Source organism: Phyllostomus hastatus, unplaced genomic scaffold (assembly GCF_019186645.2).
Source record: "Phyllostomus hastatus isolate PE091 unplaced genomic scaffold, TTU_PhHast_1.1 phas_scaffold_12, whole genome shotgun sequence".
NCBI lineage: Eukaryota > Metazoa > Chordata > Mammalia > Chiroptera > Phyllostomidae > Phyllostomus > Phyllostomus hastatus.
The window spans coordinates 14,128,305-14,150,846 of NW_025334007.1; the positions used below are offsets into that span (position 1 = coordinate 14,128,305).

At 41.9% G+C, this 22,542-nt stretch overlaps 1 protein-coding gene across 1 annotated transcript; it reads right to left on the reverse strand.

Moving 5' to 3' along the window:
• Positions 1-6,155: 6,155 nt before the first annotated feature.
• LOC123829963 (sal-like protein 4) lies at positions 6,156-17,865 on the reverse strand. Its single transcript, XM_045855867.1, has 2 exons — positions 17,743-17,865; positions 6,156-9,319 (listed from the first exon to the last, which is right to left on the reverse strand). The coding sequence occupies exon 2, from the start codon at positions 9,258-9,260 to the stop codon at positions 6,156-6,158; it is 3,105 nt and encodes a 1,034-aa protein (XP_045711823.1). The 5' UTR covers positions 9,261-9,319; positions 17,743-17,865.
• Between the last annotated feature and the right edge of the window lie 4,677 nt (positions 17,866-22,542).

Consider the following 22,542-nt stretch of genomic DNA (forward strand, 5'->3'; position numbering starts at 1 on the left):
CTTTTCAGGAGGCAGGGAAGGCTGTAGTGTTTTCTCCCTAGGATGCTGGAGCAGGTGTCAAACGCACGCCCTGCCCTTCCCAGAAAAGAAATGACGCCTGGGAAATTAGGTTTCCCTTTTTCCACCGCAGTACTGCTTAACTCCTGCAAAGCTGGAAGATCTAGATCGCCATACGAATGGGGTCCCAGTGACTCCCCATAGTGTGCAGGGTGGCAACAGTGTTAGGCCACTTCCTGAGCGATGGCTCAAACCTGGAGTTGAACCTGGAAAAAAAATGACGTTCGTTAAATACTAGAGTAATAGGAGTATAAAAGGCCTTGGGAAGAACTACACATGTGTATGTATGAAGCCTCACTGGGAAACACTAATCCAAAGAAAAAAATCGGTCCAGGGTTATGCACTAATAAAAAACATGTTTCAGAATTTGATTTAAGAGCTATATAAAACTTTCATCCCAAATAGTTTTGCTTTAATTAAAAACAGAAAACAAACAACATCTCAAGAAATAGCATCCATGATATATACTTTGGTATTCTGGTCAACTAAAATAAGGACCAAGGACAGGAAAAGAAAAAACATCAGCAGATGGTTGAGAGAGGAGATACCATAAGAAGAGAAAGGAAATTATGTAAATTTATAAATGATAGCCAAAGTAGTATTTCCCTTTTGGGATCTAAAGAAATAAAATAGAGGACAGAATCCACTCTAAAAGCAGTAAGTTTTTATCTCTTCTCTAAGTTTTCCTTACATGACATTTTGCTTCAGACATACTGTAACAGGGTGCAGCCAAGGGGGGCGGGGCCAAATAGGGATTTGGAATGGGGCCCAGAACTCAAGGTGTTCAGGAAATATTAAACATGTTCTCACCCCTTCCCCTTCAGGTGTGAGTTGGGGGAGGGGGCACACGGAGCAGGGCCTTTGAGAGCTGTTTTGCAGAGCAACAGCTTTGCAGCTAACCTCTGGTGTGGTCATTTAACATACCTTATAACCTTTAACTGGTTCCATAGATATGTTAAATAGCTGTGATCATGCTCTGAGCCAGGGGAATGGAGGTAACTGGGGGGCAGGTCCCCCTAGTTACAGCACCAGCATGGAGGCTTGGAGATGATTGGCTCCATGACACGGGGCTACGTCTGCCCAGACTCACGATGGCAGCCCAGTGAAGCTGGAAGGATATGAGTGCTGGCAGGTGTAGCCGATTGTGGGAGGAGTCTGCAATGGGGCTGCAGAGAAAGACTGGTGCAGGGATTTAAACCCAGACGCGGCAGCCATCAAAGGGAGGACCACTCGGCTGTGGCACTGCAGAGAACCGCGCGGCTGTGGCAATAGACAGGAGAGCCACGCAGCTGTGGACATGTGTGAGAACCAGTGAGAACCACTCAGCCCTTAGCTGAGTGGAGACTCCCACGGCCCTGTGACAGAGAATCACCATGCGGCTTTAGCAGAGAATTGCCACTCAGCTTTGGCAGAGTGGTGACCCTCCTTCTTCAGCCCTGGGGGGGAGAACCACGTGGCTTTGGCAGAGTGGAGACTCCCGCAGCCATTGTGCAGAGAGGACCATGCGGCTGGGCCAGTGGAGTGAGAACCACGCGGTTTTTGCTGAGTGAGGACTCCCGTGGCCCTGGGAGAGAGAACCACAAGGCTTTGCCAGATTGGGAACCCCCGCAGCTTTAGAAGGGGGAACCACCACCCGGCTTTAGCAGAGATCCTGGTGACACAGCTGGTGGTGCCGGGAACCCAGGGAGGCCTACCAGCTGAGACTGATTACTGGGAGGAACCAGGGGCTGCCTGAGCCACGGACTTCTATTTCTTTTCCTGAGATACAGTACCCCAGACTGGGCAAAGGGGGGAAGGAAGGACTGTGTGTGTTTGTGGGTGTTTTAAGGGACTTTGGGATTTTGATGAAGACATTAGGTCACTCCTTTAAGTCTGTATAGCATTAAATAAACATTTTCTTTCCTTTTCACGGATCTCTGGCACTGAGAGATGTCTTTCCTCTGGCGGCAGACATAAGGAACCTGGGGGGTTCCTTTCGGGTAATAGTATATAACCCCAGCTCCCCCTTGTTGTTCTGTAACAATACCAGGAGAGAATTAAGACAGAAGTAGGCTTGGGCCAAGCATACAGGAAAGATAGATAAGTTAGGAGCAGTAAAGACTAACTTAGCTGGGTAATTTCCATTTCAAAATCTTACCATCATTGTATTTTTCACAACTGTAATACCTTTTGAGGAAAACTCGAAGCCAAGAGATCATGTTCATTCCCTTCCTACCTTCCCAATTGTACTCACACTTCCCTAAGAATGACCCACCATTCTAACAGAGGTTAAAAAAGGGACCCACTCCTTGTGATAAATGCCAAACCCTACTTTCTCCTGCAACTCCTGAGAAAAGAAATGTGAGGTATGGTGACCCCTAACATTTGGTAGTTCAAAGCTACATTACCTCCTTTGGGCCTCACAGAAACATTTTTATCTGGATTTTGCAGATGAGAAAATGGATGCACAGATGGTGTGATTTGCCCAACTAAATACTAGATTCAGAGCTGATCTGCATTACTGAATTCAGTTTAATATATTTGACAGATTTTCTTAAGCACCAGATACTGCAGAGATGGGTAGAAAGTCTCACATCTGTGCCTATCAATCCATCAATCAACACTTACTGATATAACAGGGATAACCCTCCAGGAATACTGTGGGGGATTTAAAAAAAAATGTGTTGCTTTCAAGGAGTCTGCAGCCTCACTGGAAAAGATAAAACTAACACAATAAAAACAAACAAAAAATGGTATATAATTAAGTGCTAAATTGTGTACCCTGGGCTAAGTGCTGTGGGGATTTTGAGAAGACAAGAGAGAAAATTCATGAGCCAAAGCTCAGCCAGAAAGGTTTGATGAAGGGGGCCCCAGATGGATGTTGATGAATGGGTGGAACGGCAGAGGCAAGGGACACCACCAAGAGGTAAGATCATTGGAGAGGGAGGAGCCCCCAGAGACTTGGTGGCAGGGAAGAGATGGGTGAGGGACAGCAGGCTGGGACAAGAGTTACTGTCTCCTATAAAGCCAGTTTTCCCTGGCTGGCGTAGCTCAGTGGATTGAGCACGGGCTGAGAACCAAAGTGTCGCAGGTTCGATTCCCAGTCAGGGCACATGCCTGGGTTGCAGGCCATGACCCCCAGCAACCGCACATAGATGTTTCTCTCTCTTTCTCTCTATCTCCCTCCCTTCTCTCTCTAAAAATAAATAAAATCTTTTTAAAAGTTATAAAAAAAGTTTTGAACATTAGTGAAGTTATATACTGTATCCACCCGTGTGGGGGGGAGGGAGGTAGGAAGGAGAGAATGTATCCTCTTCCTTCCTATACCAATTCCATCCTCTGAAGCAAAAGCTTGACAAATAGACAAGGTGGCTGTTCTCGAGCAACAAACAGCTTGTTCTCAGCAGCCCTGCTGGTCTCTTATGTAAGTTATCAGACAGCTGACCTCTCTCCATGGAATGAAACCTTTGGTAGCCGTGGAAATGGCTGAGCAGAAATGTTAAAAGCTTTCTGTGCACTGGGAAAGTCCAACAGTTATGTCAGACAAACTGGAGCCAACATTCGCACTACTCGTTAACAATAGCAAGCTGTCTAACCTTGGGAAGGCGGCTTCCTGCTTTGTTTCCCTGAACAGTATTTTGGATAATAATTACCCTAGCCATGTATTTTCATAGTGCTTTTTTTAAGTCACCCATACCTCAGAGCTTTTTTCTGTTTTAAAGAATAAGAAAAAAATCTTTAGTTATTCAGCACCGCAGTCGTCACAAATTTGAGCAAGAATTATTTATTAAATTGATAAAATTCTGAAAATCACATTTGCAGAAGCTATTCATGTTTCTGAAAAATGTGAGGTTCACTAAATGAGTCAGCGTAGGCTAACTACTGAAACAAACATATAATAATGATTTGTTTCTTGTTCATGGCACAGTCCAAGGGGCGTGGAGGGGTTGTTCATTCAGACACATCACCTAGGAGCTCCTCCATCCCCTGGGACCTCAAAGCCCTGCACTAGATGCTCTGTACCTGACAGTCATAAAGATAAAAAGGGAGCTCAGCACAACTGGCAAGAAAGGGTGCAGGGAAGACTGCTTTCACAGGGGGGTTTATGGACCAGGGCCAGAAGTGGTACACATCCCTTCTCCCAATTTCTATTGGTTACAGCCGAGTCATGTGGTCATACCAAACTGCAAGGGAGTCTGGGCAATGTAGTCAAGCTTTGTATCCAGACAGAAGAAATGGGTTTGGGGAACATCTAGCCAGATTCTGACACAATTACCACGTAAAAATTTCAGACCTATTGTAGACACTGTTAGTTCACTGCCAAGATTCCCGTCATGAGGCAACACATCCATCAGTGAGTGTTTGCTAATGGCTCACAGCTGCTCCTTTCTTTCAAGACTTCCTCTCAGCCAACCTGGAGCCACTTTCAGCGAGGTTATACCTCCAAACTGCCCACAGAGCAGCCCATAGCCCATGGCTTGCTGACAATAAGGAGAAAAAGCCATCCTTTGCTCTATGGTACAAATCTTGCTCCAGAGAGCCCTGTGGGATCAGGCTGAGGCTCCAGCTGAGACTACATCCTTACTTAGCTCCTTCTTCAGCCCCACTGGATTTCCCTCACTTCCCTTTGCCTGAGACCTGTCCCTCAAGACAGCACTTACACACAAATCTCCACTTCAATTTCTACTCCCAGAGAACTCAACCTGAGCCAGGATTTTACATCAGAGAGTAATATGACTCACATCTCATAGAAAAAGCATGAGTGGCACAAGTTGATCTGTAAATATTTAAGTAATTTCAGTAGAGTATATATAGTCTCACACTCAATAAACAAAGACCGCTTTCCCAGCACTACAAACAGAATCCTTTTATGGTGAATATGGGTTGTGGGCTCATTCCTGATTTTTGTTTCCTGCCCTTTTCTATTTTGACCAAGTTGATGTGGCTACGGGGTCATCTAGGGTCTGAGTCTTGGCCTTGCAAGGCCAGAAATACATATTATCACTTCTTTGGAGGTATGGCAACCCATACAACAGTACAGGTACATAAATCACAATTCCAGTTAACTGATTTACATCCACAGCAACATGTTCTGTGAACTGTTACTCTCAGGCACATAGCACTTCTCTCCCAGGTGCATAAATTTTCTCTGGAGATAAGTTTGTTTTATTTATTTATTTATTTATTTATTTATTGCTTCTGGTGTATCCACTGTAACAATATCCACTTCACAATGTGAACAGGTACTGTTACTGTGTTCACTTACAATTCTAGAAGGAAAGGCACAACTTGGGGAAAAAAATTTTTGATACAAAAGTCAGGTGCAATAACTCAAGAGACAAACTTTTGAGCACAGCCTTGATCTACATTTCCACATGGAGGGGGAAAGACTCCTCCACCCAGGACTTAGAGTCTTTCCTTCTTCCTCCTCATTAAACCATTACAGCAATATTTTGTTATTTTGCTTAATATTACACACACACAAAAAGTGATTAAAATAGCAAAAACATGTTAAACATCCAGCTGCTCCCGCCAATAAACATCAACTCTTAGGTTTAAGACAGGGACTAGGAACAATTCAGTAGTCATAAAGTATTAAAAGAGAGATTAAGGCTATAAAAGTTAAAAATAAATGAAGTAGATAAATTAAAATTTTCATACACAGGACTTGCCTGTTCCAACTTCGTAGACTTTATGCAATACTAAGGTTGCGGGGGAGGCGGGATCTTCATAATTACTTGGCATAAGTTACACCAAGGAAATTTTTATTAAAATTAGTATGTGAACTTCTAATAAGAAACACATCCTTCCGTGAGTTTCTTCAACTTGTACAAAGGTTTTATGTATAGATTTGTCACAAGTAACAAGGCTACTTTGCAAGACCCACCTCTCAAAATAAAAAAAGAAAAAACACCAGTGTATTTGTTTTAGTATGATCTTGTGTTGTTGATTTTGCAAAGCAGCATACCAACACTGTGACTGTAGGACTTGCCTGAGGTTGTGGTCACAACTGTAAACATTTGCACGTCAGTAAAAAAACAAGCAGGAGGAGATGGGTTCAAAAAATGTCCGGTACTAGAGCAGTCACTCTGCATTTCTCCTTCTGAATGGGCTCTCCTTTAGCTTAGCTGACCACTACCTTGTTTTCCCCGAGTAAGTGAGGGAACTGGTGCTTGGGAACGCTGTGAATCTACCTTGGAGACAGCGGTGTTACTGACAAGGGACCTGGCCCCCAGGCTAGCCAAGGGAGTAGAAATGCCTACAGTCTTGATCACTGAGATCTTGTTGGTCTTCGTGGCCAGATCATCATTGGGCATGTTAGTGTACTGGTTCCCCATAACAGGACCCATGCTCACTGAAGGGGCCATGATTTCCTGGGGAAACATCTCAGGGAGCTTCTTTCCATCTGTTCCTGACAGATCCGTGGTGTTCTCAATTGCCAGCTTCCTCCCACAGTGTGCAGAGCTATTGTTAGCAACATGAGTCATATAGTGGACCTGCAACTTGCCTTTGGTGGTGAAAGCTTGTCCACATATGTTACACACGAAAGACTTCTTCCTAGTGTGTGTCTGCTCACGAATCTGAAGAGCACTGGCTGATGAGTGGTTCTCCCTGTACCATGTGCGGCCATATTGCTTGCCCTGTTGGCCTGGTTGGGCCATTACCAAAGGTGTCATGCCTGGGGACATGGCTGAGGATCCAGATGCACCACTAACTTCAACTCTGACATGGGCTGGTTGGGCTCGGTCAAATGGGAGACTGCTCCAACCTTCCATCTCAGTGAGGCTATTCTCCAACCTCTCTCTTTTGCCACCAGCATGAGGAGACTTAAACTTGACGCTCTCTGCTTGACTATCTTGAAAAGATGCAGTCTCCCGGACATCTGGACTTCGGCTCTGAGACTGTGGGTCTCCCATCACTGAGGACGAGACGTTGGTCAAGCCGCCCCTTTTCACGGAACGCTTTCCTCTGCTGCTCTGCTGCTGCAGGACCACAGGAGCGGGGCTCACCTTTCCTGGGGCATCACTGGGGGTCACCATGGTGAACCCTAGTGTGGGTGATGCCAAGTGGATGCTGGAAAGAGGCACAGGGACCTTTGAGGAGCTGCTGGGGGCATCCTGGGAGCTGACTTCATCTACATCAATGCATTCAATGTCATTGAATGCATTGTCATTGTGACAGGCGGCGCTTGTGCTGCCACTCTCACTGACCACCATCAGCTCAGAACCTGCCAAGTCACTGGGATTCTCTGGGAGGGGCGTGTTGGGAATCTGACCACCCATGTGCATCCGGATGTGCTGCTGCAACATGACTGCATTGGTGAACTTCTTCTGGCAGATGGGGCACGAATACTGCGTCTTTACGGAGGTGTTAGTCTGGTGAACCCCTAAGTGTATCTTCAGGCTGCCTTTGGTAGAAAAGGCTCGGTCACAGACCGTACACCGGAATGGCCTCTCTTCAGCATGGGTGCGATAATGCATTCTGAGGGAGCTTTGGCAGCTTAAGGCACGGTGGCAAATGAGACATTCATTGGGGTCAGTAGTGGCCTTGTCAACGTTCTTCACTAGCTGCTGCAACTTCAGGGTATGTGACCCCAGCTCAGGTCTTCCTCTCCCTTGGAAACCACCAACCCTCAGGGAACTATGGCTCGGCCCCACCCCAGAGTATATGGATCCATCCTCAATTTCTGGAGAAGGTCTAGGATGCAGGTCTTGGGCTGGTGGGCCACTCTTTAGGTCCTTGGGATTACTCACCAAAAAGAGATTCTGAGGTAGCCCTACATTGGGGGCCCCTGGTACCAAGACAGGTCTGCTGCCTAAAGAGAGACTAGATTCACCTACAGGGACAGGGACAGAGCGTACACAGCGAGCACCACTGCCCATCGCCATTCTGTTGTGGAACTCAGCATGTAGCTGGGCGTTCTCCTTCGCCCGGAGATGTTGATAAAAGTGCTCCTTCAGTGTGCCTTCACTGGTGAACCAGTGACCACAGATAGAGCACGTAAAGAGTTTCTTTCCAGTATGGGAACAGAGGTGGATCTGCAAGGAGGTATCAGTCTCAAAAACCCTGCCACAGTACTTACACACGCGCTTACAGAAGCCAGACAGATTTTTGGATTTGACATCCACCGGGAGCACGTTGGGTGGCTTCTCTTTCCCTTGCTTGGACAGATCTAATGGCGCAGTGGAGAAAGGGCTCTGGAAGAGCACAGAGCTCGAGGTCTCAGGTAGCAAAGTACCTGGAAGGCGGCTAGGGACTACCCTCGACCCATCCGGCCTCAAGGCGGAGGGCATCAGTCCTGAGGACACAGAGCTGGTGGTGGGAAGGATGTTTGTGTGAGGTAGCCTGGCTTGTTTCAAGGTGTCCAGAGGCAAACCTTGACTTCCAGCTTTCTGACTGAGCGAGGCCACTGCTGCAGAAACTGGCTGAGACACACGGTTGCCTAAGGTGTTAAGGTTGTCAGCTCCCGCTGTGCCAGAGTGGGCGGTATTGGCGGCCCACGTGTCCATCTGGATGCGGATCTGCTCAATGAGCTGGATCTGCTGTAGCTGCTGCTTCTGCAGACAGAAGATCTGCTCCAGGACCGATGGGATCCTGTTGGCACCAGGCAGGGAGGCAGGCTGTGCATCCGCGCTCTGCTGCTTCACTGCCACCTTGGTGCCCCACAGTGCTTGAAGAGTCACATTAGTGCTGGTCACTTTGCCTTTGGGTAAATAGCTTGAATCTTGGGGTGTGGGGGGCAGAGTACTCTCCTTCTTTAAGTATAGAACAGACTCCGCCCCTGGCTTCTCCTTCCCATCCCTTGAGCTGCTACCATCCTCCCTGTGACTGTCCTTACTGCTTGAACTCTGTGGCTGGTGGCTCAACACAGCCCCAGAGAAGTCTTCCAAAGGTACTAGTCCCTCACTGTCATTCATGACGAAGACAGGTAGACGTTCAGGGCAATTTTTCTTATGTTCTAAGAGCTCAGAGAAGCTGAAGAACTCTCCACAGCATTTCTCACAGATGTGAGTCTCCTCCCGACGAGGCCTCTTTGCCGGCACTTGGTCCCCAATCATGTCATCACCAGTCCCTACATAGTTCATTGGAGTACCCAGGTCCCCTGCCACAGGTGCTGCTGGAGCTACATCTGTAAACTCTGGGGCCCGGTGCTGTGGCTGTTGCCGTCCCTGGTCTTTCTCCAAGTTGATGTGTTGTGGTTTCACCTGCTTGAGCCTTGGCATGGTGCAAATCTCTGGGCGCCAGGAAAGCTGCAGTTATTTGCCCACTCCGCCACAAATTCCTGGAGTTGGAGATAAATTTTAAATAATAAGATTGCTTCTCAAATATAGAACCACAGACACAAAAGAAGTAAGGACAATCACATGAAAAAATTTTTTTCACAGTCAAGGATGTCTCCAGATAGCATTTTGAGAAAAAGGAGAATGTCTTAATCATTTGGTGCTCAATAAATGATTGACTGAATTAAAGGAGGAATCAGAATTACCTGGGAAGTACTAGAAACACAAGGGCAAAGTATCCTTTCAAAATCTCCTCTCGTAAGAGGCTTATATTTGCCTTTGGCACTAAATCTCCTCCTAGTTTAAACCTACTCTCGTGATGTGATTTTATCTCAACTTCATGTCTTATTTTACATTTTCACTCATTTCTTTATTCTTTTTCCTAGGAGTCCAGCTAGTCACTAGATGTCCAAGATGACACACTCACAGGGCTGTTGACAAAAGGCCCCAGATCCTCCTTGTGTAGGCTTCTCACAAGGCTGTCTGAGTAGCTTCAGGACAAGGTAGCTAACTTCCCCCAGAACTAGTGATCCAAGACAGTGCTTCCACAAACACACTGTCTTTTATACGATGGGGTCTCAGAAGAGACACACCACTTCTGCCACATTCTATTTGTTAGAAGCAAGTCACTAAGCCCCACTCGTACTCAAGAGGAGGAGATCTGATCTCCAGTTCTTGAACGGAATACTAAAGAATTTATGGACACATTTTAAACCACCACATAACTCTTCACAAAACTGGTTCCCAACTATTGTCTTGTTCTTCACAGGCTCAATCTCAAATTTGCAAAGTGCACTGGTTTTGAGTTCAAATCGATGCTTATCTACAGCGTCCGGCACAAATAACACCTCCTTTTTAATAAAATCTTTTATTACCAAATCATGAGGATGTAATCCTGTAACATAACAATACCACACTCATGCACATCATATGGCATTTTAGGCAAAATGTTCGAATTAAAACTATAAATTATGACACCCATATTATTACTCTACCAACCACATTCAAGCAGGCTTTACTTCGGCCAGACCCTGTATTTATAACCTTATAATGAGGACAGGGTTTTTTAAATTCATAAGCATTATTTTAGTTTATTAACTTATTCCAGTAACTTTGGGTTCACAGAAAATAGCTAAACTAGTACAAAGAATGCCTGTATACATTTTACCTAGGCTACCCAAAGGTTTCCATGTTTGCTTTCTTTCTCTCTCTCTATCTCCCCTCCCTCCAACTCTCTTCCTAGATATATTTTTCCTATGAATAAGTTGTAGGCATAATATCCCTTTACCCTTGAATACTTCAGTGTACATTTCCTAAAAATTAGGATATTCTCTTATATAACCACTGTACATAATTGTCAAAATCAGGAAAGTGACTATCATCTAATCTACAAACTTTATTCAATTGTCACTAATTGTCCCATTAATGTTCTTTAGAGTAAAAGGAGGAAAAAACTTTTTTTTCTTAATCCAGATCCAGTTCAAGAACAGATGTTGTATTTTTCACTTCTCTTTACCCTCCTTTCATCTGAAGCAGTTTCTTAGTCTTTCTTTGTCTCATGACCCTGACATTCTTGAAGACTACAAGCCATTTATTATCTCAGCTTGTGAGCAGATAGTATTCAATTTGCTTACAAACCTGCATCTTCATTTCTATGTAAGCTTTGTAAATCATTCTGATAAGCACCCTTAAATATTTTTAAAGTCTATCAATGGCTAGTGAGCCAACTGATAATTTTGAGAATTAATAAAGAGAAAAAAATCAAACATTGATCTTGCCTTCCTTATCAAGCTGTACCACCAGTGAACCAAATAGCAGATGAAATAGAATTATAATAGGAATGGCAGAATTAAAATATCACCATTTTGCAGCCCCTAATGAATAAATAAATCCAAACATTGATCATCAATGGCTGATAATATACAAAGAGAGTCAGACAGCCCTGGCTGGCGTGGTTCAGTTGGTTGGGTATCACCCTGCAAAGGAAAAGGTTGCAGGTTCAGTTCCCGGTCAGGGCACATCCTGGGTTTCAGGTTCCATCCCCAGGTCAGGACACCTCTGAGAGGCAACCAATGGGTGTTTCTTTCTCATATCGATGTTTCTCTCCTTTTCTTTCTCCCTCCCTTCCCCTCGTTCTAAAAATAAATAAGTAAACTCTTTCCCAAAAAAGAGAGTCAGACATTACATGCTTCTGACTAGTCATACACAATGCTACCTGTGAAGCACAACTGCCAAAAAAGCAAACCTCAATCTCATCAAGTCTCTCAATCAGCACTGTCCAAGCAAGCCAGTATATAATCATGTATCTTCTAGTGGCCACAGTAAAAGCAACTAAATATAAATATGTGAAATTAATTTTACTAACATTTATTTAACCCAATATATCTAAAATATTGTCATGTCAACATGAAATCAATATAAAAGTATAAATGGGATAGTTTGCATTCCTTTTTGTGCTAAGTCTTAGAAATCTGGTACATATTTTATATTTGTAGCACATCTCAAGTTCAGCTAGTGTTAAAGAAAATAATTAGTCATATACTGGTTAAAGAGGGTTAAGGTAGACTTTATTCAGGGGGGCTTACTACTACACTGGGGTTTTGCAGTAGGGGAGACAGATTAGGCTCAATTGCAAATACAGGGACAAGTGGAGATTTATAGCCAAGGAGCAGAGTGGGATCAGTGGATGAAATATTACTAAGATGAAACATCAAGGCTAGAGGGAGTTTTCTAGGATTAAGTCAACTGAAGGTAGGCCAGGAGGAGGAGAAGACATTGAGGATAGGGGATAAGGAACTTGATCAGATAGTAAGATTGGGAGATTTTCACTAAACTAACCTGGAAGGATTCTTGCTATAACTGAATTAAGCAGGTCAAGGACAAAGCACAATGCCAGAACCTAGTCAGAAAGGTTCAGAGTCAGAGGAGGTTGACTCAAGTTTAGTCAAGGAGAGACTTTTTGCCATTAGTCACATCTCAAGTACTCAACAACCACATATGGCCAGTGGCCACAATACAGGACAGTGTAACTGTAGACAGAACTATCAATGGACAGGAAATGCAGAAGACAGAAGAATATTTTAGATACCACCACAGAGAAACAAGCAGCCAAAACCAGACAGAGGGACTGTTTCCAAGCCAATTTTTTTCAACAAATAAATGCCGAGGAAGAAGAGAAGATAATGATAAGGAATCTTTACATGGAAAGAGGTTTTGGGTGCAATCATTTAATCATAATCTGTGGATCTTATTTGGGTCCTCATTCAAACAAACTAAAACAAATGTATAGCACTTATGATGCAAATGGAAATTTGAACACTGGCTAGATATTCTGTGATAGTAATTACTGTGATAATACTCTTATAATTAAGTATAAAGGAAGAGTCCTTATAAAGATATAGTGTAAAGTATTTATGAGTGAAATTATATTGTGTTTCAGATTCACTTCAAACAACAAGAGATATAGAAAAAAGTCCCATTTGCCATAGCAACAAGAAAAATAAAGTACCTAGGAATAAACCTAGCCAAGGAGGTTAAAGACCTGCATTCAGAAAACTACACAACACTGAAGAAAGAAGTTAAGGAAGACACAAATGGAAGCATGTACCATGTTCAGGGATTGGAAGAATTAAATTAACATCATCAAAATGTCCATACTACCCAAAGCACTTTGTAGATTCAACGCAATCCCTACCAGTGACATATTTCACAAATATACAACAAACATTTCAAAAATTCTCTTTGGAACCATGAACAACACTGAATAGCTGCAGCAATTTTGAGAAAGAAGAACAAAGTAGGAGGGATTACCATATCTGACATCAAACTCTATTACGGCCAGTGTAATCAAAACAGTCTGGTACTGGCATAAGAACAGACACAGAGACCAATGGAACACAATGGAGAACCCAGAAATAAACCCAAGTCTCTATGGTCAATTAATATTTGACAAAGGTGACAGTAGCATAAAATGGAGTAAAAGTAGCCTCTTCAACAAATGGTGTTGGGAAATCTGGACAGCTACATGCAAAAAAATGAAACGACCACCAACTTACACCTTACACAAATATAAACTTAAGATGGATAAAAGACTTAAATATAAGTTGTGATACCATAAAAGTCCTAGAGGAGAACATAAGCAGGAAAATTTCAGATATTCCTGAACACAGCAATATTTTCACTGATATATCCCCTAGAGCAAGGGATATAAAGAAAAGAATAAAGAAGTGGGATTACATCAAATTAAAAAGCTTTTAGGCAGCTAAAGAAAACATCAGCTAAATGAACAGGGAACCAGCTGTATGGGAAAATATATTTGCCAATGATACCTTGGACAAAGGTTTCAGCTCTAAAATATATAAAGAATTCACACTGCTCCACACCAGGAAGATAAACAATTCAATTTAAAAATGGGCAAAGGACTTAAACAGACACCTCTCCAAGGAGGACATCCAGACAACACAGAGACATATGAAAGGATGCTCAGCATCACTAGCCCTTAGAGAGATGCAAATTAAAACCACAATGAGATACCACTTCACACCAGTGAGAATGGCCATCACAAACAAATCAATAAACAAGTGCTGGTAAGGTTGTAGAGAAAAGGGAACCCTAGTGCACTGTTGGTGGGAATGCAGACTGGTGCAGCCACTGTGGAAAACAGTATGGAATTTCCTCAAAATCTAAAGATGGAACTGTCTTTCAATCCAGTGATCCCACTGCTAGGACTATACCCTAAGAATCCCGATTCATCAATTCAAAAGAACCTATGCACCCCAATGTTCATAGCAGCACAATTTACAATAGCCAAGTGCTGGAAACAGCCTAAGTGCCCATCAGTAAATGAGTGAATCCAAGAACTGTGGTACATTTACACGATGGAATACTACTCGAAAGAAAAGAAGGAAAGAAGGAGGGAAGGAGGGAAGGAGGGAAGGAGGGAAGGAAGGAAGGAAGGAAGGAAGGAAGGAAGGAAGGAAGGAAGGAAGAAAGGAGCTCCTACCCTTCACAACAGCATGGATGGAACTGAAGAGCATTATGCTAAGTAAAATAAGTCAGGTGGTAAAAGACCAATACCATATGATCTCACCTATAAGTGGAACCTAATCAGCAAAACAAACAAGTGAGCAAAATATAACCAGAAACATGGCAATAAGGAACAAACTGACAGTGACCAGGGGGAGGGGTAATGGGAGAAAGATGACAAAGGGTCAAGTCAAGGAACATGTATAAAGGACCCACGGACAAAGACAATGGCGAGGGAGGATTGAAAGTGGAAGGTAGGGGTGGGTAGGGCAGGGGAGAGTAATGGCGGGGGAATGGGGACAACTATAATTGAAGAACAATTTAAAAATTAAACAAAACAAAGTTACAAAGGATATACATTTATATGAAGTACCCAGAATGTGCATATTCTAGAAACTGAAAGAAAATTAGTGTTTACTAGGACTGGAAGGAGCGGGGAATGGGGAGCGGCTGCTTAAGGGGCATGGGGTTTCCTTTTGGGCTGGTAAAACCCTGCTGAAATTAGGTAGTGGTGATGAGTGCACAAGAATGTGAATTACCTGGCTGGTGTAGCTCAGTGGATTGAGCGCGGGCTGGGAACCAAAGTGTCCCAGGTTCGATTCCCAGCCAGGGTGCATGCCTGGGTTGCAGGCCATGATCCCCAGCAACCGCACATTGATGTTTCTCTCTCTCTCTATCTCCCTCCCTTCTCTCTCTAAAAATAAATAAATAAAATCTTTAAAAAAATTTTTTTAAAGTATACACTTAAAAAAAAGAATTATGAAGGAAAATAAACATTAAAAAAAGAGAGAGATTCAAAAAAAAAGAATGTGAATTACTAAATGCCACTTAACTGTACACTTTTAAATGGCAGAAGTGGTGAATTTTATGTTAGGTGAATGTTACCACAATACAAAAAGAAATGTATTTGAAAGAAAAATAAAACTGTAATGGGGGAGCATGTGAGATTATAGATGAAACAACTAAATTAGAGTTGATAATTGTTGAAAGTGGGTGATAGATACATGAGAGGGTTCATTTTTATTATTCTTTTTATGTTGTATATGTCTGAATTTCCCATAATAAAAAAAACTTAAAAACAAACTCAGTCAACCATATGGGAAATTTGAATATGGACTGTGTATTAGATGATGTTAAATGATATTATTTATTTTTAAAGTGTGATAATGACATAAGGTCATAGTGTTTATGAAAAACAATACAGATGCATTCTGTATGATCCACAGGCAACATGACATAATATCTTGATTTTGTATTAAAGAACTCAGGCACAAAAGAAAAAAGCAGGGAAGGACTAGTTTGAAACAAGAATTGTAAAATGTTGACAACTGTTTTAGCTAAGTGATGGGTAAAAGAGGAGAATTCTATCCATCTAATTTTTCATGTTTGAAGTTTTATGTTTGAACATTTTATGTCTTTATTTCTAGAGAGAGGGGAAGAGAGGGAGAAAGAGAGGCAGAGAAACAGTGACATGTGAAAGAAAACATCAATTGGTTGCCTTTCGCACAGGCCCCAACTGGGGACCTGGCGTACAACCCAGGCATGTGGCCTGACTGGGAATCGAAGCCATGACCTTTCAGTTTGCAGGATGACACTCAATCCACTGAGCAGCCACACCAGCCAGGGCTATTTATTTTATATTAAAATAAAATACAATCTTTATGAACACCCTTTAGCAGTCCCATTTTTTAATTCCAATGTGCAAGCTCTCACCTGGACTCCTACATCTAAGTGTTTTCAAACCTTAACATTAGACACCAATATTAAACAAAATAACAATATTAGGTTATGCCTTTCTCTTTGAAAATAGTGACATATCTGGCAATTACTCAAGCCTTTTTTTAAGGAATGTGACCTCATGAGAAAGTTCAGCGCATCTGGCCGACAATGCCTGCCTTCCTTTTGCACTGAAAGAAATTGGAAGAGTATGTTCATTTGAAAAAGGATGTTTATTTCACATGTGGCAGATTATCCTCACAAAACTCCACCCCTTAACTGAAATGGGAGCCAGGAACAGGAGCATCCACTAATAAGCTGGATTTTTTTCTTTTTTTAGCTTCAGAAACTCTTGAGGAAATGTGTGTTTGCAAACAGTTTCTATATTACCACACATGCCAACTCAGTAATGATGAAAATAACAACAGTGGATTAAAGAACTGAAGAGTTTATCACCTCTGTAATTATTTCCATTTTGGAACCAGAGTGCTGTACTCGCATTGATAGAAAAAGGCTTTGATGCACAATGAGGATTTAAAAGCACTATTAGAAAACTTTTATAAGCCTTTTATGTCCCCAGAGTTAACAACTGGGTTAAAATATGTATTTAGGCAAGTCTATGAGAGTTCATCAAATATATAGCATGACCCACTAGGATGACTATAATCAAAAAGAGAGATAATAACAAGTATTGGTGAGGATGCAGAGAAAATCAGACCCTCGCACCGTGCAGTTGGGAATATAAGACGGTGAAGCTGCTTAGGAAAGCAGTCTGAGTTCCTCAACAGATTAAACAGAGTTACCATATGACCCAGCAATGAGAAATGAAAACAAATGCCCACATAAAAGTTGCACGCACATGTTCATAGCAGTATGATTCCTTTATCCATAAAGTGGAACAACTCAAATGTCCACCAACTGATGCATGGATAAACAAAATGTGGTCTATCTGTACAATGAAATATTACTTGATATTAAAAAAGACTGAAGTAACGGTATATGCTACAACATGGATCAACATGGAAAACATTATGCTAAGTGAAATAATCTGGACACAAAGGACCACATATTATCTGATTCTATTTCTATGAAACGACCACAACAGGCAAAGCTAGAGAGACAGAGCGGTTGCCTAGGGCTGGGCGGGGACAGACTGGAGGAAAATGGAGAGTGACTGCCAGTGGCTACAGGGTTTCTTTTGGAACATGATGAAAATGTTCTAGAACCAGTAGTGATGTCTGTACAACCTTGTGAATATGCTAAACCCCACTGAATTACATCATTTGAAAGGGTTAATTTTATGGCATGTGAATTATGTCTCAAATTTTTTAGTGTTGTTAAACTATACAGCATGTCCCTATCACCTCTCCATTATTTCCTTGTCAGAGCACAGAAAGAACAGTGTGTTGCGGGTAGGACAACAAATCTAATTCCTCTCTTATACCTAAATCATGCTAGGAATTTAACTCCCAGCCTATACCAATCCACACTGATACAGACAAGCAATGCTTCACACTGGGGGTGTTGCCTGTCTTGGCCGCTTCATTACATCATGCAAATGCCATGATCACCTTGGACTACTTCACCTAAAAACAAACATAAAGACTAGGCAGGGAGAGCAGTGAAACTGAGCCTTCTCAAAGGGTGGCCTTTTAAATCTTGCCTCCCCCTGCCCCTTTCTTACCCTGGATCAGTCTTCAACAGAAGCCAGTGATTCCTGAGGGCAGGACCACAGGAGGCAGCTCGATCTGGGTGTCCAGGTGGAGAGGGCAGGTCTCCAGACTTTTCTCGGGCTTCCTGACTTTCCCACCCTGCAGAGGAAAGCATTTTAATAGCTCAGTGGGGTCTTGCTTGACACAATGGGTATGTTTCAGATAGGTTTCGAAACTGTATAAACCACATTTTCGTAAAGATAACTGACATTTAAAGAGACTCAGGCTTAAAAATAAATTTCATTATGAATCATTTTGTTAATCACCTCTATTTCTTTGTTGAGTCATCCTTGATTTTCACGTATGTAGCTCAGCAGTCCCTAGCCTTTTTGGGGACTGGTTTCATAGAAGACTATATTTCCTTGGACGGGAGTGGGGGATGGCTTTACAGCCTGCCACCAGATGCAGTTGAATGGTTACTTGCCACTCACTCATAGGGGTTGTGATATGAGTCTGCAAGCAGTTGGTTTATTACGGCCTCTGTGCAGTCCAACCTCTCTGCTAATGATCATCTGTACTTGCAGCTGCTCCCCAGCACTAGCATCACCGCCTCAGTTCTGCCTCAGATCATCAGGCACTAGATTCTCCTCATAAGGGGTGTGCAGCCTAGATCCCTCACATGCACAGTTCATAGCAGGGTTTGCGCTGCTATGAGAATCTAATGCCACTGATCTGACAGGAGGCGGAGCTCAGGTGGTAATGCCAGAGATGGAGAAATGGCTATAAATGCCAATGAAGCTTCACTAGCTTGCCTGTCACTCACCTCCTGCTGTGCAACCGGTTCCTAGGTTCCTAACAGACCACAGACCTGACCAGTACTGGTCCGTAGTCCAGGGGCTGGGGACCCCTGATCTACTTGACTTAAAACACAGAAGACACCTGAAGATTCTTTATTATAGGTACATTTAAACATATATGAATATTTATATCTATAATTCATCACAGAAGAATTTCCTGAACCCAGAAAATCATTGATTCCATTTTAATTTCATGAAATTAATTTAAAACTTTCTTTTTAGCAACTTTCAAACCACACATCCAAAACATATTTAGTAAATAAGTAAGGCAAACTCTAAGTGAGTTTTGTTGTTTTATTTTTCTTTCTTTTTTTTAAATATGTGAAAATTCTCCCTCAAATTAATTTACATAAGAATGAGATAGAGTATAAACATGTAAAATAACAAAATGTTTAATAATATAATTATCTGGCCCAAATTCTCATCAGCAGATGAATCACTACCTATATAAACAATGTTGTATAAACATGCAATAAAATACTATTCAGCTATACAAATTAAGGAAATCCTGACATATGCTACAATATGGAGAGATGTTGAGGCCATCCATAAAGTAAGTCAGACAGAGAAAGACAAATACTCTATCTATGAGTTCACTTATAAAAGGAATCTAAAAACACTGAGCTCAGAGAAACAGAGAGTAGAATGGTGGTAGCCAGAGCTGAGGGGTGGGGGACATGGGGAGTTGTTGGTCAGAGTGTATAAATTTTCAGCTATAAGATAAGTAAGCTCTGGGATATAATGTACAGCATGGTGACTATAGTTAACAATACTGCATTATATATTTGAAAGTTAGTAAGAGGGAAGATCTTAAAAGTCCCATGCTACTGATATTTTGGTAAATCATACTGTTGATGCCAATGGCTCTCCCTCCTACTGTCAAGGCTTTCTTGGTTACCTTCCAACAAGTATCCTCTGAGAAGTGTTGGCTGAGTGCAGTCCTCAGATCACTGGTAATGCCTGGAGTCCTCAGAAGGGGTGTACAGTTCAGGAGTCTCAAGAGGAAAAATAAAACAATTGTGTCCACATACATGCAATAAATTTGAAGTGTAAAATAAATTATGATTTTTCACAGAAACTTCAATTATCATTACAATCCTAAAGCTTGTGCATGCACCATAAAAACTCAATTGATCAGTTTCTTTCAGCTAACATTGAGTTGCTATGGGCATTTGATCTCAGCTAATGTATTTTTATGTCCCCTGTGCATTATTACTTACATTTGTCTAACTTTCATTTTTGTTGTAACCAAAGTACTTCCTCATATTCCCAATTTGTAAAACTGGGTCAGTGGTCCATTGAAGCATGAAAGCAGTTAAGAAAAAGTTATCTATATACTGCAGTGCAGAATAAATTCATAAGAGCACAAGTGCATAAGAAGTCTGTGTGAAAATACAGCTGACTTTGTATTGCTGGGCAGGAGAATCTATAAGTGTGATGGGCAGACAAAAAAGAATAGGAATAAAAAATACAATAATTATATACAAATTAGATTTTGTCTCTAGATCCCCCTGCTTTCCCTATTCCGAAACTGTCACATGGTGGCAGGAAGCCACTGAAGCCTTTGAATACTGTTCACAAACAAAGCACAATGACCTCTCTGGTAAACCAACAGAATTTCCAGAATAAGCTAAAAATTGTGCTTTCCAGGATGCTAAAGGTTCAATTTGTACTACTGCCAAGAACTTTGTAAAACCACTCACAAAGTTAATGGAAATGTTATGCTAAGGAGGAAAATGGAATGGCCAGTTGCCAAAATTCTCCGATCAAATGATGTTGTTGTACGTCCACTAATATCAGTGGTATTCTATATAAACAAGCACTTCTCATGGTGTTTATGTGAATAGATATTTCACATCACAGCTACAGTAAATTTGTTCTTGGCATATAAAATGATCATACATGAGTGAAATGTGCTCAGTGCTTTCTTTTCTCTCTCAATACCCATGTTACACAGCAATTTTTCATTTAGGTAAAAATATTGTAGAAGCCAGTGCTGCTGAAGCACCAGCTAGGCATGCAGCAATGCAGGGCTTTGCTAGGTGACTCAGATTGGTGACACGTGACAGAAAAATAGTTGAAACTGCCTTAAGCCATTGATCATTTATTGTCTCAAGTAACTTCATTCAAGCACTCCAGCAATATCACCACAAACTGTTTGTCTCCAGTTTTCCTCTCTGCCTTCTCCTCTTTTAGCTTCATTTTCAGGCTCCATAGAGAGTCTCCCAGATGCTCTACTTGCACACGCTCTCAGCTTGAAGTCCAACTGGCCACTCTTCCAATAGCCCCAGCTAACATCTACTTAAATCTCCCTGGCTAAGTCTAATTGGGTCACATGCCCATCCATGAATCAGCTTCTTTGGCCAAGGGAATGCTATGCTTTGACTGACCACACTTGAGTCACACCATCCATCTCTGGAACTGGGGATGTATTCAAATCTCACCAAAGCACAGAATCTGAGATACAAGAGGGGTTGGTCTTCCAAAGGAAAACCAGGAAATTGTATCAAGCAGAGATTGAATGAATGATATGGAGGGGGATGGTAAGAGACAATAGCTATAGCGTATGAATAAAGTGACACTTTTTCACACTCCTTTCTTTACTCAGGACAGCCAGATGTCAGCAACCTGCTTCTTCATTCAATGTTGAAATACTCTGACTAAACTGCTACCACCAGTGCCTGTTTTTTCAGTATGCAGTGAAAAGAAATAGGCAGCATATACAAGATGGCTTTTCCATACTGGAGTGTATTAACTATCAAGAAAAATGATGCTCATATAAGCATGCCACTGATTGTGCCAGTAAACACTACTTCTGCATATACCAGTGTTTGCTACTTCCCGACTGCAATTCAGTGATGCACTGAAAACACTGAATATTTTGAGCTTATCATTAGAGATCCAAAATACTGTCATTGCTAATGTTCAGGATAAGATATTGGACTTTTTAGAGAAGATCGGACTGAGGTACAAGTGACTGAATCCACAGGACTTTTTGATCCTCTCTCAGCCTTCGATGAGTTCCTTCAAGCAATGGAGAAAAAAACGACTGCTATATTTGGGGGTATATTTTAGAATCACATGCTATTTTACTCAAACAAGGCAAATTGACCTCATATATATATATATATAGTCCCTTTTGAAACACTAGAAAGGGTGAAAGGAAAATTTTAAAGGCACAGACTTGCAAGGAAACAAGAAGCCCTCTGAAGATGACAGCCAATAGGATAGAACAATAAGACTTTAAAAGCTGGAAGGTGGATGGTCCAATGGTATATGATATAATGAAGTAGACACAGCAATTGCCTGTGAGGTAGAAGTTCAATGAAAAGTAGGACAATCCATGTCATGGAACCCCCCAGAAAAGTTCAGGGACTTGAGGGAGAAGGCCCTCTGAAGGTGGGCTGCAGGGTGCAGCCCAAAGCAGAGTGGCTGCAAGTTCTTTCAGAGGAACAGCTAGACCCCAGCTCTTCATCCTAACCCCACCCATCCCCTAATACAGAATGAATGTGTGTAACAATTTTACTTCACTTATAATAAAGAAATCTTTTACCTATTCAAACAGGAAAAACATGCTGACATAAGTTTGTTAACTTAGCAACAAAGCTATTACTATCCTACAGGCCAATAAAACTATAACCCTGGGAGTGAGCATTTCTATTAGACATCTCTGTTGAACAAAAATATACAAGTTAACATGTAAGTTTACAGATTACAAACCCTAATCAATAGAAAGTAGTATGTCCATCAAAGATCCAGAGTCCAGAGAATAAAATAATCCTTGGGCAGAACTGTTGTACAGTGCTGCAACACGGTATCAAAAGGACATTCAGTCACCCTTTTGCCTTGTTTTTATGTTTTGAATAATTTTTCTCAACAAGAGAAACAGGCATCTTTTTGAAAAGCCATAATCTGAAAACTTACAAGCACTCTCCATATGACAATACCAAGAATATTCTCTCACATGTGGTTGTA

Coding starts and splice junctions, on each gene's coding strand:
- LOC123829963 (XM_045855867.1), bottom strand. CDS start 9,260: ATGCCAAGGCTCAAGCAGGTGAAACCACAACACATCAACTTGGAGAAA.